General features: G+C 40.2%; 2 protein-coding genes across 2 annotated transcripts; both read left to right on the top strand.

Moving 5' to 3' along the window:
• The first annotated feature begins 347 nt into the window (after window positions 1-347).
• On the top strand, window positions 348-3215 carry cdpf1 (cysteine rich DPF motif domain containing 1). Its single transcript, XM_069156903.1, has 3 exons — window positions 348-664; window positions 881-992; window positions 2195-3215. Exons 1-3 carry the CDS (start codon window positions 462-464, stop codon window positions 2321-2323), a joined length of 444 nt encoding a protein of 147 aa, XP_069013004.1. The 5' UTR covers window positions 348-461; the 3' UTR covers window positions 2324-3215.
• Window positions 3216-3317: 102 nt separating this feature from the next.
• LOC138202658 (cyclin-dependent kinase inhibitor 1B-like) lies at window positions 3318-7613 on the top strand. The gene is made up of 3 exons (XM_069156900.1): window positions 3318-5416; window positions 5823-5984; window positions 6320-7613. The coding sequence occupies exons 1-2, from the start codon at window positions 5011-5013 to the stop codon at window positions 5969-5971; spliced, it is 555 nt and encodes a 184-aa protein (XP_069013001.1). The 5' UTR covers window positions 3318-5010; the 3' UTR covers window positions 5972-5984; window positions 6320-7613.
• Window positions 7614-23640: the final 16027 nt, after the last annotated feature.

The following is a 23640-nucleotide window of genomic DNA, read 5'->3' as shown; positions in this document are numbered from 1 at the left end:
AGAGAAAATATTCTGTACAGCCTTTGAGCCACTTAGTTTGAATAGCCCTGCAGTAAAGCCATTCATGTTATCAAATACACCGATTTTTCCTTTAATGGCGTTCTAAACTATCTGCTATGAAAAAAATTATCATGAATAATTTTATCAATATTTTATTATTAAAGTAATGGCAAGTCACTGATCTTTCATAAATTGTATATACAAAACAGGTCTATCCACATGGGCCTTCATTAATTTGATGCATCTTAAAATACATTTTAAAATAAGCAGCTTCCCCTGTGAAAAAATTAAAGTAAAATTTAAGAGATTTCTATCCATTCAATAAAATCAAAACATATTAAGTGACACAACTACAGTCGTTGAAATCAAATAAATATAATTTTACGACGAGCGTATTATCATTTACATTCTACCGCGTCGGTGTTGTACTCCCCCAGTCCGCTAGGTGGCGGTAAAGCTTCATGAAACAAAAATGGCTGGACTCGATGAAAAAAAAAATAAATAATAAAGAAAAACCAGGAAGCAACAAAACTTCTCTTCTTCCGCGAACGATGGAGCGAACTTCAAGCGAATCCCCTCAAAAAACATTTACCTGCCGGTCGTGCGGTTTAAGCAGTCCGTTTACTTACTACGGCCAGAAACCACCGAACACCAGAGCTATTGTGTAAGTGGAAAAAAAACAGGCAAAACAACAACAAAAACAAAAAGGCTGAAAGCTAATGTTGTTAGCCGCTCACGTGGACGCAGAGAAACGAGCCCTCCAGCTGTTTGTTTTTGTTTTTGTTTTTTTTTCTCTCCTGTCGACTACGTAAATGTGGACGAAGCTTAAAAAAAAAAAGACACGCTCGCTGCTGTTTGTGTTTCTCGTCGTCTTCGCCAGGTTGCTCGAGGAGTGTTTCGTGACCAAAGACCCGTTCAGTCCGGACCGGGACAAGTTCCTGGTGCTGGGGTCCACCTGCAGCCTGTGCAGCACGTGTGTCTGCGTGGGATCGGTAAGAGGTCTTAAACTACACTGCTGCAGTCCCATTTTTAATTAATTTTTTTTTTTATTTTTTTTTTTTTGGGCCACAGAATACATTTTCTATTATGCAATTGGATGCACAAATGTCGGCCCGTTTCTTCAGGGACTAATTTAGTCCTGAGCTGCGATGTGGGACAGAAAGCGAACTCTTCTTATTATCATCATCATCATCATCTGCTCGAGCTGAATTGCCTGCTGTGGCTTTGAAACCTCTTTGTGCTCCGGTTATAGTTTTCCACTTGGCGTGAATTGACCTCAAAGAGACGAAAATCACTGCAGAAAAAAAAAAACCCAAAAAACCCCCCAAAAACATGCATCTGTGGTTTGCTTGTTTTCCTCAGATTACTTTGTAAATCATGCGACACGTGTGCTGAGTGAGTTTCGTGCATGTGAGCCTCTTGAAATCAGTTAACCAGCTTCACAAATGGATAGTAAAGAGTAAGACCCTCCATTGTTATTGTCGACGTGCCACGAAATTGTGTTTGGTGACTCTGGGAACATCAGCAATGAAGAAGATAAAAAAAATATATATTTATAATAATTATATAACAATGACACCCAGCGGAAATGAGGGGCAGAATGAGCAATGTCATATTTTAGATAAAATAAAAGGATAAAAGACTGCGCTGATGTTGAGGGTATGTAAATAATAACATTTATTGCCTATAAGGATTGTACTCGTGTACAAATTCAAGGTACTTGTACTTTAATTGAGTATTTACCGTTACATGCAAATTTATACTCTGTCTTTCTAAAGATATGTGCTTCTTACAGAACAGAAATGGTACACGTATATAATAATCTTATGGAATATGATCCGTTACTGTAGATTAAACTAACCAACAGTACACAAAGATAAAAATCAGCGCAACCTTAAATAACTACAGAACTAAAATGCATATACATATTAATGCAGAAGTAATATTATTCCAAAATCACCATAATTGATCGTAAAAGACGGAGCATTTATTGCACAGTGTGTATTTTAACTTTTCATACTTAAAGGACATTTTGCTGATAATACATACTTTTACTGAGGTAAAGTTTTGACGAGCAGGACTTTAACTTGGAGTGAAGTATTTTCATAGGTATTAGTGCTTTTACTTCGGGGCCTGAAAACGCCTCCCGCCGCTGATAATAACGCCGACTGTACATTTGTTTCTCTTTTGTCAGGACTGCAGTCTCTACTACACCAAGAGGTTTTGCATGCAGTGTGTGAACAAGCACTTGGAGCAGTTCCCCCATCAGGTTCGGGCCGAGCTGGTGAAGAAGAAGCAGAGCTCCACGGCTTCTGTCTCGTGATGCCGGGCGAGAGGTCCAGAACCTGCTCACCAGCCTGCGACAAATCTCTAAGTACATGTCGACACACATCGAGCAAAACACGTGTGTGAAGGTGTTTTTCCAGCTTTCCTGACCAAACTGCAAAAACACCGCACTGGAAAAATCATCTTGATATTTTTATGATCGTTTCTCCGGGTTATTATTAATTTGGCGGGGAATTTAACACACACCCAGTAGAAAAATCCGACTTTATGCTTGTGGCGGGTAAATCGGACGGCTTTGTGTGTGTGTGTGTTTTTTTTATTTATTTATTTTTTTAAGTATTTATTCATATCAAAGAGTCTTACAGAAGCAAGCAGCAGGTGTGACATTTTTACAGGTGTTTTTAAAAGTGTAACTTTGCTACTAATAGACCTTGAGGGTAAAATTGTGACTTTTCTATTATTATTGCCATATTGCTATATGAATTAATATTCAAATGTGACTGTACAGAGTTTAAATTGTTGCAGATTTCTGATCAGTTATTCTCATGAAGGTAATTTTAACCGGTTGCCCGTGCAGCTCAGATCAGAAACTATTCTTGGATCCTTGCAAACAGTTTACAGCTCTAAGTGTGTGTGTGTGTGTGACTCAAACTAGCATAGTAACTGACTACATGGGCTGAGTGTGGGCCGGTTGCATCAGCCCACTACTTACGTTCAGCTGTGTTAAGTAGGTTCTCCCGTTTCAGCCTTTTCATAATGCACTCTTTAGAGAACAAACTTTGCTTCCCAACAAACAAAAACTGGTTAAAGTAAAACTATAGATGCATGATAATAAAATATCTAAGGTGCGGGATGTTTTAGGCTTCATTTCCTGGTGGAAAAATTGCAGCCATGATTCGGTAAAACTGTAATAAAACAAATCAATTTTGGGTTTCATCTTTGAGTTTCATGTTTACTGTGATGGATGATTGGGCACATACTCCCTTTTTTTTTTTTCTTCTTTTTTTTTCCCCTCCCTGCATCTAGAGGAACGACCCCTAATATTTCCAGCCGTGAAGAAAAGTATTACCCTTTGCTTACGCTTGTGTGACCTTCTCCAAGTGTTTCCTCATTTCTTGCTTTCCCGTCTTCATCGGTGAGATCCAAATCTTGTTTTCAGTTCAGGACTCGGTCTCCACAACGCCGTGCACAGTTTGCAGCAGCGTAAACATATTATGGATTAAGTGCGATGGTGGCGATAGCATCGACAGAACAGATGGCCTCGCTGTATTTATCACGAGATGTTTGAGTCCTTTCGAGGGTTAATTGAAACAGCATGGCCTTAAAGGCAGGCCCGGTGGTTGTTACTGGCAAACGCTGCCGAGGAATGCAGATGACACTCGCTGTAGAGTTTAAGTCGGGACATTGTGAACTCCTGGGCACAAAGTGGTGTTTACGGTCGCTGTTTTCATGCAGTTATTACAGGAGTCCTGTACAGATCTGGAATGTACAGAAAATAAAATAGGTCTTGCCATGAACACAAGATGTGGGGATATTTTTTTAAGATGCAAACTGAGATCCCTGTGGGGGGAAATGACATGCTAATTTCAAAGGGATTTAATTTTTTTTTTTTTTTTTTAAAGCTGCACCATTCTGCGTTCCTTTGCTGTTTAAATTCTCAGCACACGCAAACCACCCACTGGCCAAAGTGTGAAAGACTGACAGCGATAGGCAGCGAGCCAACGATGACGGAAGGCAGCTCGGCAGCTGACGTCACAGTGAAGCGGTTTTTTTTGTGGAATTTTCCTGCATAAATTGACACTCAGCATCTCGGTGTCCTTCAGTAACCCCCCCACCCGGAGCTGTATGCTGAATAGATTTACTCTGATTGAATCAAGTGTGCCTAAGCTGCTTCTGTGACACCAAATCAGATGAAGCAGCGATATCTGTCAGCACCCGTACAATCACTTGATGATTGATTCACGTGATGGTACAACCAGCCCCGAGTGAGGCCTCAGACCACATCTGCCAGGGAGATAAATCTCTTTTCCAATGTTTACTTTCTTATTAGGTGCGACAATCGACACTATTATCAGATTTCTTTTACCCACAACATCTTGCAGTGCACAAAAACATAAATACAAATGTCAGTTCACTGGATCCGATAAGGTCTGTGACCTTTCTGTGTTCATTTTAATATCTAATCTGAAACCCAGCTTTAATGAGTCAGCTACTAATGGAAAGCTAAAACATGACTACACCTTCACCTCCCTTCATTTGATCTTTTATTTGTATTCAACTAATCCAACAGATTAATTAGGTCATATTCATGCACAGAGTTACTGTAGCTCCGCTGGGTTGTTGTTACCCCCCTTCAACTTTAAGAGCGGCAATGGGCGGTCCTACAGCACACCAATGAATCGCCTTCTCTGTTTAAATAGTCCTTGATGTCAACTTTTCTTCTTCACTCATAGCTCGCTCTAACGCCATGTTGGCTGTTTTGGCTTGACGTATTTCCATCTGCCTTACTACGGACTTGACAGGAGTGGCTCTCTTTAAATCCCCGTACGCCTTCGGAGACGCTTTATTCCACTTTTTTGCGCGCACGCGATTTGGATGATACGCGCGGAGTATGCACGCATCATCCCTGTGACTTTGCTTTCGAAAGGATTACTACTCGGAACTAGCAGATTGAAAGGGTTTGGTTCTTGATTGTGCGCGTGTGGCTTTTTTTTTTCTTGTCATATGTGCAACAAAATGTCAGATGTTCGCCTTTCTAATGCGAGCCCGACATTGGAGAGGGTGGACGCGCGGCAGCCAGACAACGTCAGACCTACGGTCCGCAGAAACCTTTTCGGTACACCTGACCGAGAGGACTTACGGAGGTATGTGACGGCTTCGGGGCAGGAAGAGGTGCAGTCTTTCACAGAGAGGTATAACTTTGATCCGGTCAGCGACAGGCCGCTTCCTGCGGGCAATTTCAACTGGGAGGAGGACAGCGACGCTCCGGAATTTTATCGCAGACCGCCTCACGGGAGCCAGCGGCCCCAGCGACAGACTGACCTGCCCGACGACACCAACCGGCAGGAGAGGCAGTCGGATGCCCAGCCAGGCAGAAATGGTTCAAAGAAACGACGATCCGAAGCTCCAGGTGAGACACCTTGACTTTTTTTTTTTTGTAAGAGCTGTCACGCATTTTGTTTTTGTTTCACTGAGCTGCGCGTCTCCGCGGTGCAAACGGAGGCACGAAGCAGCAGTTGTATCCGGGGTCCAGCCGTGCTGTGCCGTCGGTCGACTATAGAGCACATTTACTTCTGAGATAAAAAAAAAAAATGCGCCATGTTGCAGTTTTGCAAATAATTGTCGTTGCATTGTTATAACATGCTGTAATTAAACCGCAGCCTGTCGGGTTTTTAAGGTGCCTTTTTTTTTTTTTTTTTTTTTTTTTTTTAAAGTGAATGCTCGACACAACACCCTGACAACTTTTTTTTTTAGTATTTTAATTTAAAAAAAAAAAAAAAACTTTTTTTTTTTTTTTTTTTTTTTTGGTCTGCCAGGTCGTTGCTCCGACGAGTGTCACAGTAAAAGGTTGCGTACCGACGAAGGTGACGATGAAGACCAGTCGGACGGTGCAGGAAGTCAGGCGGTAAAAGCCGCGGAGGAGAGCGGAGCCAGCAGGCCGGAGAACAGTGCGGAGGTGCAGTGAAAAACAGCGCCAGGTTAGGAACCACCGTCTCACTCTGCCACTTCTGTTTCACGGGTTTGAATGTAAAGCAACACGTATTTCGGGGGCTTTTGGTTACGTTGTTATAATACGCATCAGTAACGCATGCACAGCAGTTGGAAAACGACTGCTTTCCTGCACGCAGCACTAACAACGTCTCCAGCCCTTCAAACCTACGTCTAATAATTTTGTACAACTCTTCCACAACCTTTCCAGGTCTGACTGTTCACCCTTTGTACGTGCGATTCCGCATGAGTGATATCAAGCATGAGGATCTTCTTTTTCAATTGCACCATTCAACAACAACGTTTCCTCTTTTCTGTCCCACAGTGCAGAGACCTGTTGCTGGTGGAATACTGTAGCCTTTCTCATCATCTGACAAGACGGGAGAGAAAATTTAAAAGACAAAAAAAAAAAAAAACGCAGCCTTTTCCTAAAGAAGGGAGGAGGAGGGGCTGCACAAGCACTGAATATGTACACTATCAAGTTTTGGCACTCATATAAATTAAATTGCCTCAGAAGCAGCAGACAATGTAGCAGTGTGCAAAAGGAGTTTTGCTCAATTTTTTTTTAATTTTTTTTAATTTTTTTTTTATCTACTACCTATGTTTCAGATGTAGCACATAAGAAAGCATGTTATGCTTTTCATACTTTTTTTTTGTTAAATGTGTTTTAAATAAGTGTGTGAATTTGACTCAGGAAGTTGCAGTGCAATTTCCACGAGAGAAATGTTATTTTGTTATAGTGGTCATTTGTATCATTATTCAGGTAATTGATGTAAGTTGAAAATGCAGATTTCAAAAAGTCAGGGTTACGTGGAAACAAAAATGTCTTCACTTTTTCTATGGCTTTATTCTCCCAGTGTTCTACATCTTGTTTTTGAAGGCCCAGATGGCCACACTGTAAGTTGGGGGTCCATCTGACTGGGAATAGCTATGATAGATAAAGTTTACATGCAAATAATGTCTCCCTATTTCCCAATTTTTATCTTTTTTTTTTGGAATTATGTTTTTTTTTTTAGGGTTTTATTTGCCAAAGTTAGTGCCTTTTTTTCTGGGAGTGAGGAGGGAGGGATGGAGGGTGGCTTAAAACTGCTGAGCAATATCCAACCAAATTTTTAACAGTATTTGCTAATAATCCTAAGAGTTAGCTTTTGTTTTGAAATTAGTTAAGTTCATATTTAGTGGCTTTTAGGTCACACGCCCCGCCCCTTGTAATAAGTGCAGTCCAGGTTAACATAGAATATGTTCAAAAATATATATCACTGGGCTTTTTATGCAAATATGTGAGTCAAATAATTTGTGTTTGTGGTGTGGAATTCATGTGGAACATGTAATTGCACTATTGTTCATTTCTCATTTTAGTGAGGGCAGAAAAACAAAGTGACACCGCCTCACTTGGTGTTAAAACTTTGAAGTGTACCTGTGTGCCTCTTTTTTTTTTTGGAAAAACACTGAAAAAATTTTACTAACTTATTTATGTTGAGCTTTTTTTTTTTTTTTTTTTTTGTGGGTGTTTGTATAGCTTCCCAAAGCAACATTTTTGTGCATTTTTGTAAATATATATTTTCATTATTGTTTTTAAGATAAATAAATAAAATTGCAAAACTGAGCCTAATAATCAATTTTATGCCCTGTGTCCTTTGTATTTTTAAAAAAATATATATATTTTATCAACTGCAATTTGGTGAGTTTAAAAAAAAAAGAAAAAAAAAGCAGTGCTGGTGTAGCTAATAAATGCATGTGCTCACCATTTTAATTGCAAAGCATCTCCACCCTGATCAAACACACACTTTAAAGTGATGTCAAGTGGCAGACTGTTCATAGCAATTACAAAGTCTTCTACCTGATGTTTAATTGCTCCTACAGTCTGAGGAGTGACGCAGCAGTGATATGATCGACTATAACTACAGATAAGCAGGGTAACCACCAATGACTCACTCAATGGAGAAATATCTGTCACACCGTCGAGGGAGGTATTAGTGACCTGTCTGCAAATAATTCAGCTGTAGGAATTTGACTTGAGTTAAATAATGTGTGTTGTTGGACTAAAATCCAGTTCATCTTGAGTGCAGCTAGAGCACCAGAGTGCAGACTGTGACTGTGCTGAAACCCAGCTCTGCTTCTAAAGTTGAAAACAACAAGGGTATGTCCTGAGGAAAAGAAGGGGGGGTGAAAAAAGTTTTTTAGTTATTGGCTTTTCCCGTCTCCAATCACAGCCCGGAGAAAAAAAGCAGACCACTTAGGAGCCAGCCAGTCAGGGAGCAGTGGGAGGGAGCTCCGGGACAGTACAGGCTGTTCTTTTCAGAGGACACACACCACCCAATTAGTTTCATTGGCTGAGTCTTTCCTGTTGATACCAGCGTGTAGGAGTCAAAAACAGATCGAGTGAGAGAGAGCTATTCCTATGATATCGCATACTGGCTGTGAGTGTGTGTAGTAATCACAAGTGAGCTCATGCCCTGTTTGTAAACTTTTAGAGAAGATTGTAACTATTTATAACAATATAAATGTGTTACCTCTGAACACAAAATGTGAAATGCCAGAATAACTTTAAAATGTATCAGCATTCAAAAATAGCCCAAATACAGATCCATCCATAATTTTTGTCCTTTCACTTCCAAGTGAAGTTTTCAGTCCTGTCTGTCTGTGTGTTTCCTAAACTTGTTCCTGTGTATTTTGTTTTGTGTAGAAACAGATTTCAGTCGAATTTGGTAGAAACAAAACATCCATTTTTTTTTTTTTTGTCAAGCCACAAGGTGTCTTTTGATGAAAAATTTTACATTTCTGCCATAAAATATCTTGGAAAAGTACAAACCTAATTTTTCCCCCCAAAGAAAATAGATTCTTTGGATAGAATCTAACAGTATACACCACGCCCAAACTCGTTTACACAGTTGTTGCAGAGTTTAATTTTATATGAACTATTTATCTCCATTTTTAACTCAAACCTGCGCACATTTGTTCCATAACATAAACGGAGGAGCACAAAAATGTGTTCATCTAACTTCTTTATTTGCGTCATTGTTTTCTCTGAACTGAAGGCGTATCAGTTCGGAGAACTGAAGGCGTATCAGTTCGGAGAACTGAAGGCATATCTTATTTAACATTTCAGATCATTTCTGAATCCAACTGGAACTGAAGGAATTTTGCATTGAAGCATTGTCAAAAATGTTAGCAAGTCGACATCAGAAACTGATGGACACTTCAAAACACCGGCAAGAAGCTATGTCGCTAAAGGGGAGCAATAGTACATTGTGATGCCGGGCGGTGTAGTTACTTTTTCCACAGAAGAATATCACAGCTATTGATATTTTTGTTGAATATAAGATTAACGAAGCTACATTTCTTTGTGGTTGTGTTTAAGTACGCCAGCTTTATCTGTAGGTACTGATCAGATGTTCGATTGCCCAAACTAAAACTATTGATGGCAAGACATAGTGCAGGAAAACCAGAAGTGGTTTGTACAGTGTGAAGCAAATATGACATCACCATTTTAAAGGATTTCAGAGGGCCGTGCTGGGCATGACCTCAAAACCTCCACCGGTAGAGGGTGTGGGTGTGTTACCCCAGAGTGACCTTATTCATTATTACACTGTACCTCAGTAAAAAAAAAAAAAAAAAAAACATCCACGTGCACACAAAGCCGTAGCCTCGTTGACTTTTACCAGCCTGTAGTACCTTTCAAGATGTATGAAGAGTTTAATCAGTCCCAGCACACACCGGTTTACTGTGAGCCATCCTGAATTTGCTTCCAAGTCAGGAAAACACTTCCATATTCCCAGCATTAAATTAGAAGGCCCCTAATTATTGTTACAGATAACGAGTGGAGAAATGGGTCATAAAAGTCTGACATCTTGGAGCTGACGCTGTTAAGAGATATTCAGCAGAGGGCCTACAAAGTATGAGCTCATGACTTGGCAAACTCCGCTTGGGAGGAACGGAGGTGTGTATTTTTTTTTTTTCTTCTACAAATGTCTTGTTTTAATCTAGAAATACAACTTCCCCATCTGTTTTGTGTTATTCATTTATCAGATTTTAAAAAAAAAAAATTTTTTAAACTTCGTTTAAATTCTTTACAACGGCAGAGCTGCTTTACGTTTTCCTCCTGGTCATGTGCTCTTGGCAGCGGAGAGAGTGGGAGCAATAAAGTCAAGATAGTTAGGTGGGAAGACAGCGTAGAAGGGAGGAAGAAAGGAAGAAAATGGCAAGAGGCAGAGAAGGGTAGAGTTTTACACAGGAAAGGGAAGACTGGCTCTTTGGCTGTGTCTTGCTGCAGGCTGGCCAAATCACGTCCAGTGCAGGATGTAAACAAACTAATCTGCCAATGTGAAGTCTTTACACATTTTGGTCTCACTCAGAGCTGTGTGACTCATGCAGCCTAGCTGTGTGACCTCAGACGCTGGCTTGCCTGCTGCTACAGTGCAGGAGTGTTTAGTTTGCCTTGCAGCAGGGGTCACCAAGACTATGCCTGCCTGCTGTGTTCTCTACTAACGCATACAAATACTGTTCGATAAAGAGGATGGAAACAAACTGTTGCATTTTCAAAAGTTACTGTGCAGACTGGCAGGCTTCGGCATTTGATTCATCAGCACAAAACTGTACAGACAATCTCTTTCAAGTTGTAATCCTCAAGATTTCAGTCCTCTTTGATATGTTACTACAGCAAACATTCCCTGAACTTTATACAGTGCCGTCAAACGAAACCTAGTTTTTAATACAAAAGTCGAACAATAATCATCGCAACCATGATCTGATTTCATGCTCCTTGAATTGTTTTCCACACAGCAGGGTACAGTACAGTTGAGCCCCTTTCCACTGACGGTACCGGCTTGGCTCGAGTCTCATCTTTTTTGGTTTTCCATTGTCCGTGGATGGTATCCGTTACCTTGTGCCTGATACTGTTTTTGGTAACACCTCCGTCAAGGTTCAAAGTAAGCTGATCTAATGCTAAAAGGAGACAGGAAAACACTACAGACCACAAGCTTCCGCAGTGCGATGTCCACTCACCTCTAGAGAAGCACACTCTCGGACGTTCGTGTCTTGTCTCTCCATCACTGGACGCAGTTTGTTGCATATATGTTTCTTTGGACATTATGGAAGTTCCGCACTCACTGTGTGTTAGTGAAGCCGGTCTTGTCTGAACTCTGTCCCCTCAAACACCCTAAACCTTAAAGGACTAAGTGGACCTGTGTTTAGAACAAACATTGCCCCGAAATGTTGTGTTTCTACGAACTGAGGTTCTAAGGAGAGCCATGAAGCCTAAACCTAACTTTATGAGTTAATGTAGTATATTTTAGACGTGAAAGGCGAATTAGTTGATTTTGTCAATGAGAGTAATGCTAGAACCATCTGGTTTTGGTTACCTTATTCAGGAGTTGAAGGTGTTGTCCATGTAACAGTCAATGTGACTGTTTTCATTTCACCCTTGCAAAAATCTTAACTCGAGTGTAGTGTTACGAAAAGTGCCAAAAACTTGGCATTGTTGATAATTACAGTTAGGATGCCAGTATCAAAGACAGGGTTTGATTTCATGAAGATCTGAAGGGCTACAACTTTAAATGCAGTGTTTTAGAAATAGTGAGAGATCAATGTCAGGTGACTGTATTTTTACAGAATGAGCACACTGTATTAACACTGCGGAACTATTTTAGACCTTTAGGCTAACTGAATTTCATGTCTGACACGTAAGCACAGACACACACACAATCACGGCCCCATCATGGGGCTTTGATTTCTTTCATCTGACCCCGAGGGTTCGATGACGTGTGTCTGAGAGCAGGAAGAGCAACCCAGTTGAAATAAGGCAAAACAATCAACTTCCGAGGTGACTTGTGCTCGAGTTAGTAACCCGAGGCCATGTCTCTTCCTTGAATACATCACGGTCCAGGCAGCTGGGGGATGGCACGCGAAGCTCAGCACGTGTGTGTGTGTTTCCATATGTGCATGGCAAGCATCAACATTGACCCGAATACTATGGATGTACCCTAGAAATTCACTCAATTTGACAGTTATCAGACTTTTAAATTGGCAGTTATCGTCTCCCATCTTTTTTCAAATATATGGGCTAGTAGGGGCATAGTGAACCTTCATGAGGCTGTTATCACCCTTTTATGAAACTGACCCCATGTTCAGACTGGGCAAACTGCACCTACAAGCAGGCCAGAGGGTTCAATTTATTGCGACTTTTAGTGGTAGCAGTAATTATGATGGGAGCAAAGAAAGAAGTCAGGTGACATAGCATGAAGAGTGGCAAAGTCTGGATTGGAATGTGGTTGGATACTTGAAATACAGGACTTTCACCCACAAGACAAGCATTTATGCTGCGTGTGAAAACAAACGTCGACGTTGCCTTATTTTTACATCCTCAAGTTATCTTACGTAACATATTTACTTCACTTAACTTATTTTAACGCAAATCAATATCTATTCAAAGATCTAATGAAGTGGTTTTGATGCTTGAATCTAACCAAACTGTGGCCGTGTCACATTAACCACTTGTTTATTTTGTTTCCAATGGTGATGAAGATCAGGTATGCCCGTTGCTGTTACTGTCCAGTGGTCATACATGTTATTGATAGCGACTCACTGAACCTACAAGTATGTGTGTAAACCTACTAGACGGCCCTTACGAGTCTATGTATTTGGGACAGATGTGTGATGATAACTGTGTATTCAGTCATCAGATAACAATCCAATTGGGTGAAAATCAGTACCTGCTGCTTGTAAGAAGTGTTTACTGATGTGGATCTGGTTACTGTGATATTGTATTAATGTGTTGTTGCAAAGATACATTTATGGGTGGATGCTGTGTAACTTATCTGTCAGTGTGTCACCTCAAAAGCATATTAATCAGAGCTATGAGCTTGCGAAAAAGTAAACAACGCTGAAATCAAAACTGGCCTAAACTCCGAAACAGTTTTTTTTTTTTTTTTTTTTTTTTTTTTTTTTTTTTTTTTTTTTTTTTTTTAGCAGTGACTAATGTTTGACCTGAGGACAGACTTGTGGTTACAGGAAGTATCAGCTCTCTCAGGTCAGGCTGAGGTCGACACAAACTCCTCTAATGTGTCTGATTGGGGCTGTGATTGGGTGAGTTTGGGTCGCGACCCTTCGAGGGGGCAAATGTTAAAGGCCTAAATCCCAACCTGAAAGCGTTGGGGAGATTGCTGTATTCCATGGCAGGTCAAAAACAAAAACTCAGACGAGTTCATAAATGAGGTGACAAATGTCATGTTTTGTCATAGTTTTTTGTTGTTGTTGTTGATCTATTGTATGAAAAATACGGAGGGCAACCTTTTGTCCTTTCACAGAAATTGGACTGATGTTTTAGACATTTAGATTAAAATCATCCTCGGGGCAACTTTCACTTTTAAAGTAATGTATACCTAATTCATATCATTACCAACCATTTTTTTCAAAGCATGTAGCATTTCCATTCACTTTAATTTTCAGGAGTTTGAAAATCCATCACACTATATGTTCATCAGTTTTTTTTTAAGGATGGTAATGCAGCTGCAAGAACGAACAAATTCAAAAACCTCTCCATGTTGGTGTGTTAAGGACATCCCAACATCCAGGACTTGTTATAATGACAAACATAGAAAAGAAAGAACGAGTCAAACATGTGCATTGTGGAAAAAGTCATTTAAATTGAGTCATTTCCCATAGTGTGCAGCCACTTCCCATGAGTTGGTGAGACTGTACACAGACGTACTTTTAGCTCTGTGCTAACTTTAGCACGGTAACGTCGACAATGCTAAGACTCTGATGTTTAGCATTTATGTTTCCATCATACTTTGTGTGCAAGCATGTGTTGGCCTTCTGACATTTTGCTAATCACCACCAAACCAAGTTGAGGCTGATGGATTAACTCGCGAACCAAAGTCCTGGACAAATTAAACGTTTAACCTGATGATGGTGTTGTACATAAAGTTAAGGGATCACATACGTTGATACAATTCTCCCTGAGGGAGAGTTAAATGTCTGTACCGAATTTCACGACACTTCATACAACAGTTGGTGAGACGTTTGACTCAAAACCACAAATGTCAACCTCATGGTGGCACCAGAGAAAACGTCAGGGGATTACCACAGTTATTAGGTCCATCATGAGAGGGCCATAAATACCTCTGAAACATTTCATGGCAATCCATCTGATAAAGATATTATTGAGAAATTTTAGTCTTTAGTCTTTAGTAGACCGAACGCACAGACTGACATCACTTCCCTCGAGCCAAGCTGGTTCTCTAGCCGAGGACTTTAGAGCGATTTGAACACTCACTGCTCTGCTTGCAACTGTTTGACCAGAGTAAAGCCTACAAAAAGGGAGCTGGGATTTTAATACTCATCTCAAGCAAGTTGTTATTGTTTGCCGAAATGAAAAGTAATTATTTCCCTCGAGTTCAGCCCATCACGAACAGCTTTCTTGGATTGCACCTGATTCAGCTCTCGCTGCTCGGCTTAGCAGACCAAAAAAGGCAGACATGGTCTTAAAAGAAACCTTCACTGCCTTCATTTCCTCCTAGAATTTACTGCAGTGAGTGGAGATATGACGGGTTTTTGTAATCTCCCAAGCTGTCGTGCCTCTTCCTTATGTATGGCACAGGATATTAATTTTAACATGTGACTGTCACCACAGCCTCTGTTAAGGTGGTACAAGAGTGTCTGTGCTGAATGTCAACACTTGTTAATCGAGCAAAAAGAGGCTCGGAGACATGCTGCGATTCACCGGAGGCCTGATTTAGATGATGACACCACCTCGTATGAGGTCATATCTTGTCCCTTCATGTTTTGTCATCTTTGTTTACTCATCTTTCCCCTCGCCCGAGCAAAGGCTCTAAAGACTTCGTGGTAATCTCTGCCTTTTTCGTTCCATTCAGACAAATTCAGGTTGGTTTTTATTCAAGGGAAGGAAAGGTGAAAGTGTGTCAGTTAACAATGCAGGAGATGCATAAATGTGAACTCCTGGCAAACCTATTGCTTATTACAGAGAATTAACCTCCTGTAGGGAAGACAAACCTGCACTGCAGTTGACACCAGTGTGCGTGTGTGTGTGTGTGTGTGTGTGTGTGTGTGTGTGTGTGTGTGCGTGTGTGTGTGTGCGTGTGTGTGTGTGTGTGTGTGTCTGTTTCTGTGTGATTTGACATTGGGTATGAAAGCATGACCCTAGATGAAGACCACAAACACAACAGCTGAAACTAGAAGACAAAAGTTTTTATTCTTCATTCTCTCTGTATCGCTACGTTAAGCACTTTATACTCTGTCTATGTCTTTACTTTGACACACCTTTTCTTCATTCAGTCATCATTTGAACATTTTAATGCACAACTTTTTTTTTTTTGAACCTGAGATCAAAGTAGAGTCCAGCCATGCTGACTGGTCTGTGAGGGTGTACATCAGCAGAATAGTGCTTTGAGCTGAATGCTAATGTTAGCATGCTAACACGTGCTCAGTAATGCTGCTGTTTATCAGGTATGACCGTCGCAGTGTTCACTTGAATGCTAACAATTGCTCATTAGCACGAAACCAAAATTAGGCCGACATCTGAGTGATGATAATGTAATTAGTTTTGCAGGAGTTTGACCATAAACCAAAAGGATTCGACAAATTTAATGCTTGATCTCATGGTGGCGCGAGAGGAAAATCTGGAATCTGTAAATTTATCAGAAATTATTTTGAAGAGAACCTGAATCTATATATATATATATATATATATATATATATCATATTTTTCCAAGAGTTTGGCAAGTTCAGTCAAATCACCCACAGGATTGCTGACCTTTGACCTCCAGAAAAATTCTTTTAGAAATCAGATCCATAGTTCTGGACTCAGAAATGAGATAAAGACAGAGACGTTACATCCTCTACATTTTACCACGTGTCGACAGGAGTAGATAAAATACATTTCAAACATAATATCAGGGTTGATTTATCTTTAAAAATAAGCCCACATTTTAACCAATATTGATGATGGCCACATTTCTGGGCCATTTTTGCTTACAGGTCATTTTTGTTGCACCCTCTAGTCAACTCCAATCACCTCGGAAGACTAGTTACATAACGTAAAAAAAAAAGAAGAAAAATCCCAACCCACATTTAGGTCTGGGAGATGCCCAGTCCAGCCACAACCACGGTCGGGAGCCCAGTTCAGCGAGAGGCAAAGCGCATCCCATTCACTACCACTGCCCACATTTATCCTGGCTGTCTCAGTTTACCCAGAGAAATGATTTACAGATGTTGAAACCCCACATCTGCAGCTCCAGTTGCATGCTGCTGTTGATTTGTATCAGCATTTTTCTGCGAGAAGATCAACATTAGTCATTGTGACTGGTTCGCTATGTTGAAAATAGGCATTGTAGGCTTTTCTATTGATGTGTTAATAACAACTGCAAAAGGCAAAGGTGTGTTTTTTCAAACTTTATGTGATTCTTTTTGTATTAAGTATCATATGGTTCGTGAGCAAGTCTGGCTGAAGGATACTTTGGTTGTTTTAGGGATCTAACTTTTAGTCTAACATTATGCATTTGAGTTCCTGCTCAACCTTGGTTTAGCTTACTGTTGCTTGTGTGTGTTCGGGACTGGCTTGCATGGTGAGAGGTAGACAGACAGACATGGAGATGCTTTTTTTTTTTGTAAATGGTAGATTTGGTTTTGGAGGGGTGTGAGAGAAAAGTCTTTAAAAAAGAATTCTGTGTTATCAGAGCCACACATATGCACTTTCAAACACACACACACACACACACACACACACACACACACACACACACACACACACACACACACACACACACACACACAGCCTAAAGGTACAGCTTCCCACACACTTTCACTCCTGAAGCAGCTCTTTTATCGGGTTTGTAGTTAGAGACTGACGTTTTGGACCAAGCAACACATTCAGAGGGGACATTAGACAACTTTTGGCATTGATCAGATAAAACAAGGACAAAAACCTGCACCCACGCCTGCAATGGTGAGCCATGTCAGTCTGTGTGTGTGTGTGCGTGTGTGTGTGCGTGTGTGTGTGTGTGTGTGTGCGTGCGTGCGTGCGTGCGTGCGTGCGTGCGTGCGTGTGCGTAAGTGTGTCAGAGGGTGAGAGGAGGAAACGGCAAGCTCTAACAGAAAACAACAAGTCTGTCTCAGGCAAGGCCACAAGCTGAAATGTCACATCCAGTACATCGTTGAAAGGAAAACCACTGAACCAAGTTATTTTTCTCACAAATAAACAAATATATTTTTCTTATTTAGACATAAAAAAAAATACACTTGACTTCTGCAATGTTGTTAAGATTTTTTTACTGGGGGAACAAACAAATTTTTTTTTTTTTTTTTTTTTTTTTTTTAAAGTAAATGTTTTTAGTAGGATATGCATGAAACTATATTAGGAAAACAATTCAGCATGCTCAGCACCAGCTGCCCCTCTCTCCTCTGGACATTGACCATCTGTTCACAATACATGTACACACACATTAACTCACAGTGACAGCAACGAAACACACCTGCAAGCACCTGGGCCTGATCCAAAAGCACAGTCGTTTATGACTGATGATGATGCATTTAGGCTGATAAGCTATAATGTGGCTGTATTAGTTAATTATTAACTGTAATTAAGCTCTGGAATCATCATGTAAACCTAATGTACGCTGGCTTTGCTTCAAGTGCACTAGCACAAAGGGCAGTGTACACAATCAGCTGACAGATGGATGATGTGCTACTTTTGATAAGCTCAAAGTTCAGCGATAAGTGATAAAAAATGGTTGTCTCTGATAAGGTCTTCAATCCTTTCATTTTTCATAGATAATAGGAGCAGAATTGTCCTTTTGTATATGTTAAACATTGCTCATTTTTGAGTGAAACTCTCCATAAGGTCTAGATTTCATTAATGTCCTTGAACTATTGGTTTGTTTTCCGTCACAGTATCAGCAGCCAATGTTTTAATCCTTAGACGCGAACTTGTAAACTTACCAGTAGCAAAATCACAATTAAAATAGCTATAATATTTTCACTGCACTTACAGTGTGAGAAAACAGTGCTGCTTTTGTTGATTTTTGGAGACTCTTGGAGATCAATGTTCCAAAGTTATGCTTCTTAAAGATGTGCTACAATGATTATTTAGCTTCAAGTGTTGCAGCCAGGTAGGCTGGCTCGCACCATTTGTTGGACACCTGTGATTGTTGGCTGCCAAGTAGTTAAAGCCTCGTTGCAAATGGGTTTGGATGTGATGTGTGCAAACTTGCATTTTTTTGCATTGATATCTGGAGAAGACAAATGTTTTCAAGTTCATGATGATGTGGTTTTACAGTCTATCACATTATGTATACTCTTCTCTTTGCTCAGTAAAAGTGGCTTCTCTTATCTGTACTCAAGTGTGTTGAAGGTTGGCATAGAGAGCCTCTGGTTATTTGTCTACAGGAACATGTGGCTCCTTTAAGCAGTCTGGCCACACATATATACTTTGCTTTTTAAAAAAGTGTAATCAATTTCTTTAAAAGACATGGGAGCTGTTTTTGGTAGACGTTCCTCAAATAAGATCAAATAATGTATTTATTGGGGACGATTTTCAGCTACAGATTTGGTGAATGTGTATTTACAGCAGCAGGACAGTGTATGTGAGACGGTAATGTTCATTGATATGAACGAAGATACTTGCCAATGAAACAGTGTGGCTCATTGATTTATATATTTTTTAATTTTTTAATAGTTTGTAGACAATAATGAAGGTCTATAGCAGACGTGATAACACAAGACAAAAGTTCTCCAGGAACCGGAGCCACAAACATCCAGAGTAACAAAATACTTCTGTGAATGGCCTTTTGACAGGGCGGTTAATGAACACACACTGACTGTTCCTCTGGCTTTGGTGCTATTGCTTGTCCCTGTAGTTCTTTTTGTTTTAATTGAACTCAATTTATCATATTGAAGCACAGGACACTACAATCATCTTTTTTTCTATTCAGTCCCCAGCAGTTGGTGACTATGAAGGTTTTATTACCACTTCCACTATTTTACCACTCAACCACACAGAATAGAATCAAACCACTAACAGATACAGTGCAGATTTGCTGAGTAGATTTGTAGACAAACTTTCAGGCCACAGAAAAAAATTTAACCAGAGTGTGATTTTGCAACCGAGTGCATTCTGAGCCTCCTCTATGGCTCCAAAGAGGCCTATAAACTGAGCCATAATTGTTATGTAGATGAGCGATGAGGTTATGTCCTCAGATATATAACTATATCTTTATATGAGAGCATGTTAGGTAATGAGCAGTCATTATGATAGGGGCTGTCTTAGATTGCACACTGAGTCACAACCCAAGGGCTGCTTGCTGCAGCACAAACACACAAAATGCTGGCAGATTTCTCTCTGGCCTGCAAATGGAAGGACAAAAGAGGAGAGAAAGAAGGAGGAAAGATCCCTGGTCGGACAGAGAAAGAGAGATAAATGGAGAGGAGTTAGACTCAGGGGCAGAGAGAGAAAAGAAATGGAGAAATTCTACCACCCAACTGTAGGAATGTCTTGGCTTTCACGGACGTCTTCTACCATCGGTACGGAACGATAGGGAGGACTGGTGTGTTTGGCAGCAACACCCTCTAAATCAAACACAACAGCTACAGCGAGGGGAAACCACTGCAAGGAAACCATGAATTTGATTTTGACATTATAGATGTCGGTTCTCCTATCTGGTGTTCTACTACCAGAGTTTCTGAGCCTCTCATGTTTAAACACTTTTCTGGAGTCAGATAAAACCAGAAGGCCCCCCATTATCTCACACACACACACACACACACACACACACACACACACACACACACACACACACACACACACACACACGACTTACACACAAACACACAGCCTCACACAGTAGCCACGCCCCTCCTCGCTAAACTATTGACCAAATGGACTCCACAGAGCACACGCAAAACTCTCAAACACATTTGAACTGGACCAAAAAAAAACATAGGGAAAAATAAATGTAGTTTTCTGATCTTGAGGTTGTTTTTGTATAATTAAGGAAAAGCACTATGTATTAACATTTTGCTTTCACACTAAAATCCAACACTTTAAAGTTCAGTCTCACTGCTCTCTTCAACAAGATCTCAAAAGGTCTGACACTAAACTTTGCTACCTCCCCAGCACCCACAAACACAGTTGAGCAGTTAGCAGCAATAGAGCCAGATATTTCCCTCAGGAATCAGTGGAGACCAAAGCAGAGCTAAAAGCACAGTGAATATTGCACTTCATTCGCCAGGAGCAAAATAAAAGTTAATGTTTGACTGTATATCAAAATGTAACTGCTCTCTAACACATTAGAAATAACAGTAAAAACATGGCCAAAAAAAAAATTCAGCTTAAACAAGTTTGAAGAATTGCTTAAAAGTTCCCTTTGACCCTCTGTGGCGCTATTAGGCATTTGTCCAATTGAGCACATGTCCATCTTGTTCTCCACTGGTGTGTGCACAAAGATCAATGCATATCACTGCTAATTGTAGGGTAGTATTGCAAATGAGTAATGCACACAAACCATAAAACACTGAGAAGATCAGCTGACGTTTTGACATCTTATCTGACTGTAAACATCTTATCAGTTGCAAATAAGTAAAGCCTGTGTGTGGACTGTCCAAAGTAATCGTGAATAATTAACAAAGTGATCCCCCTTGCTGATTATGACTGTCAAAATGAAAGTTAGGCATTATAATACCCCTCCATTTTCACAATATTTTACTGATTGAGAAAGAAAGGCCCACAAAAGTGGATAAAAGGGCAGATAGCTAACAAACAGGGGTAGAGCTGTTTACAGTTGGTACAAAGGGTGTTAAAGGAAATCCAATCTGTTATTTTGTCATTCCATAAGGTATCTTTTAAGATAAGATACAGTGAGTAAATGAATCCACAGATTTCCAAAGTGAATTCAGTGAATATTCTGAAAGCTGTGTTTGAAATATGTGCCTAGATTCAAGTTGTTTTGAGTGGTAGGCTGTAGGCCGCCTGATTACTTCAGGTAACTGATGGCCAGTCATTTGGGACTTTTCTCATTAATCTACCTTTACAGCATGTGATTTGCCCCAAAGGAGGCAATTCTCTCATCTAGGTCAGTCTATAAAAGCAGGGAGTGGTTTTATCGCTGCGCTCTCTAATGTCCAGTGTTGTTAAGGAACCCATCCACCTCTGGCCGGACTGCTGGTCAACTTCAAAGCTATTAGAGTAGCACGAGGTCAGCGTTTAAACTGTTTGTCTTCCTCCCAACATGAGTGCAGTCAGCGTGCAATGGAGAAGGTAGATGGAATGAGAGATTATCTCAGCTGTGGATGTTTTGTTAAAGAGGAAACTCTACTTAAACTGGCTGGCTCTGGAGCACAAATGGTTTATCCACGTGATAATGTCTTGCACATAATATAATTCACCAGGAAAAAAAAAAGTCTGTATGGGCAAAAATCCTCACAAACACTCCACTGTTCCATTAAAATATATCAAATTACTAGAAATAACCTGCTTGTTGGGTTTATGTGGCGAAAAATGTGGCGTTAGGACAATATTCTTATTCATAAAGACAAAAGTTGATTTGAAGTAGAATTTGAAATTTGTATTTAAAATTGTTTATGTAGACATTTTGGAAGTAGTCAATTGGGTAAACTTGCAATTACAGATTTTCTTAAAGACTCCGTCACTTCAAAATATAATTTTGTATGCATGAGGATAATCTCTTCAATTCAGTAAATTCTGTTTTGGAATTGCTCTCAGTCACCGGATATAAAATGTTGGTATAAACCTGCCATTGGACGACTTTTTTAGGCGACTTTTTCTGCTCCTTTTCCACGATCTGTGTGATACCAGTTTTGAAATCCCTGTCAAAATAGGAAACCACAATAAAGACAACCTCTGCTGCATATTTTCAATCTGAGCCTCAGCCTGGAGAGAATCCCGGTCCTCTGGAAAACCTGCTGTGGGGTTCCAGTCCCAAAGACCCACGGAGCCAAACCACTTCAGACCTGTAGCCTTAACCTCACCATCATCATTCACCTGGGTGTTCACCTCAACAATAAACTGGACTGGTCGGACAACACGGACGTCCTCTTCAAGAAGGGCCAGAGTCGACTCCATCTGCTGAGAAGACTGAGGTCCTTCGGAGTCTGCAGGACTCTGCTGAGGAAATTCTAGGACAGTGTGGAAGCGTTGGCCATCTTTTATGCAGTGGTCTGCTGGGGCTGTGCAGGCACAGACAGGGAATAGGAGACGACTGAACAAGCTGGTCAAAGAGGCCAGCTCTGTCCTGGACAGTCCTCTGGACTCCATAGAGGAGGTGGGTGAGAGGAGGATGTTAGCCAAGCTGACATCAATCATGGACAACACGTCTCGGCCCCTCCATGAGACTGTAGGAGCTTTAAGCAGCTCCTTCAGCGGCAGACTGCTCAGACTCAGTGCAGGAAGGAGCGCTACTGCAGGTAGTTTGTCCCGACGGCTGTCAGACTGTTCAACACCAGCCTAAAATAATGTAGCACTGTTATCTTATCTTATCTTATCTTATCTTATCTTATCTTATCTTATCTTATCTTATCTTATCTTATCTTATCTTATCTTATCTTATCTTATCTCTGAGCGACAACCTACAACCTGCTTTGTTTTTGGCCTTTTACCGGGGTTTAGCCATTTTAATGCCAGTAACATTAAAGCAAAGGCAGTTATGTCATGATAACATTATTTGTACTGAGGAAACGTTGTGTTGAGTGAATGCTGATATGACATGTTCACTGACAACATGTTATTTTACTGTCAAAATATCCAATTTTAACACGATTTAAGTTGTTTTGGTTATGTTTAGGTAGCACTACTTTCTCTTTTCCAAAATTTAACCAAAGGCTTTCGATGCGAAAATTTAACCACAGACTCTGGATACAAAACCCAGTCTCTGGTGTGACGATTTTGTACGTCGGCCCATGCCCTCAACCACCTCCAGCAGACATATATGCAATTCATAAACATGGCGCTTTATTTAAAAATAAAATACTGCCTCTCAATGTAACCAAGCCCACAATTATACTGCACATAAATATAATTAGGAAAACGATTCAACTGTATAGTAGTGTACTTTCTAGGACACAAGATTGTAAGATGATGCGATGAGAGCAGTGACAGTGAACCAGACAGCAAGTTGAGATAAAGCTGCAGAGAGCAAGCCTGACACATTATAAGTAGTCATTTGATCCATTGTTATTACCATTAATCCATAAATTTAACATTGATCTTACCTACTGTGCCCTCTAATATGTTTGTAACGCACCATATTTTGTTTTTATTCAGCTCTTTTTACGATACAAAATGACCTCAATATATTATACATCACAATTGAGGTAAAAAGAAAAAGAAAAAAAAGCAGAAAATGGAGAAGAAAACACAAACAGGGCTTCTATCCTGAGCTGACAATAATATTCATTCAGGGTCAAACCAGGAAAAATGAAAAACACCAGATGGAACCCGCTGTGTACTACATGGATAAACAATGAATAAACATGGATACACTTTATTTTCACCTTTGAGGGTTTAACCAAACTGAAACTGGACTATTTCTCATCTGTTTGTGATGTGTTAACCATTATTTGAAAAAACAAAACAAAACAAAAAACCAGGTAATACATCTTCTAAAATTATTGATAGTG

This window comes from Embiotoca jacksoni, unplaced genomic scaffold, assembly GCF_022577435.1.
Source record: "Embiotoca jacksoni isolate LCO1_2020_lvr unplaced genomic scaffold, fEmbJac1.0.p SCAF_21, whole genome shotgun sequence".
Taxonomy (NCBI): domain Eukaryota; kingdom Metazoa; phylum Chordata; class Actinopteri; family Embiotocidae; genus Embiotoca; species Embiotoca jacksoni.
This window is presented reverse-complemented; position numbering and strand designations above follow the sequence as displayed.

Bases quoted from the DNA above. Each gene is read 5' to 3' on its own strand.
- cdpf1 (XM_069156903.1), top strand. From the start codon at position 462: ATGAAACAAAAATGGCTGGACTCGATGAAAAAAAAAATAAATAATAAA. The intron at 665-880 runs GTAAGTGGAAAA...CGTCTTCGCCAG, and splicing joins CCGAACACCAGAGCTATTGT to GTTGCTCGAGGAGTGTTTCG. The intron at 993-2,194 runs GTAAGAGGTCTT...CTCTTTTGTCAG, and splicing joins CGTGTGTCTGCGTGGGATCG to GACTGCAGTCTCTACTACAC.
- LOC138202658 (XM_069156900.1), top strand. From the start codon at position 5,011: ATGTGCAACAAAATGTCAGATGTTCGCCTTTCTAATGCGAGCCCGACA. The intron at 5,417-5,822 runs GTGAGACACCTT...TTGGTCTGCCAG, and splicing joins ACGACGATCCGAAGCTCCAG to GTCGTTGCTCCGACGAGTGT.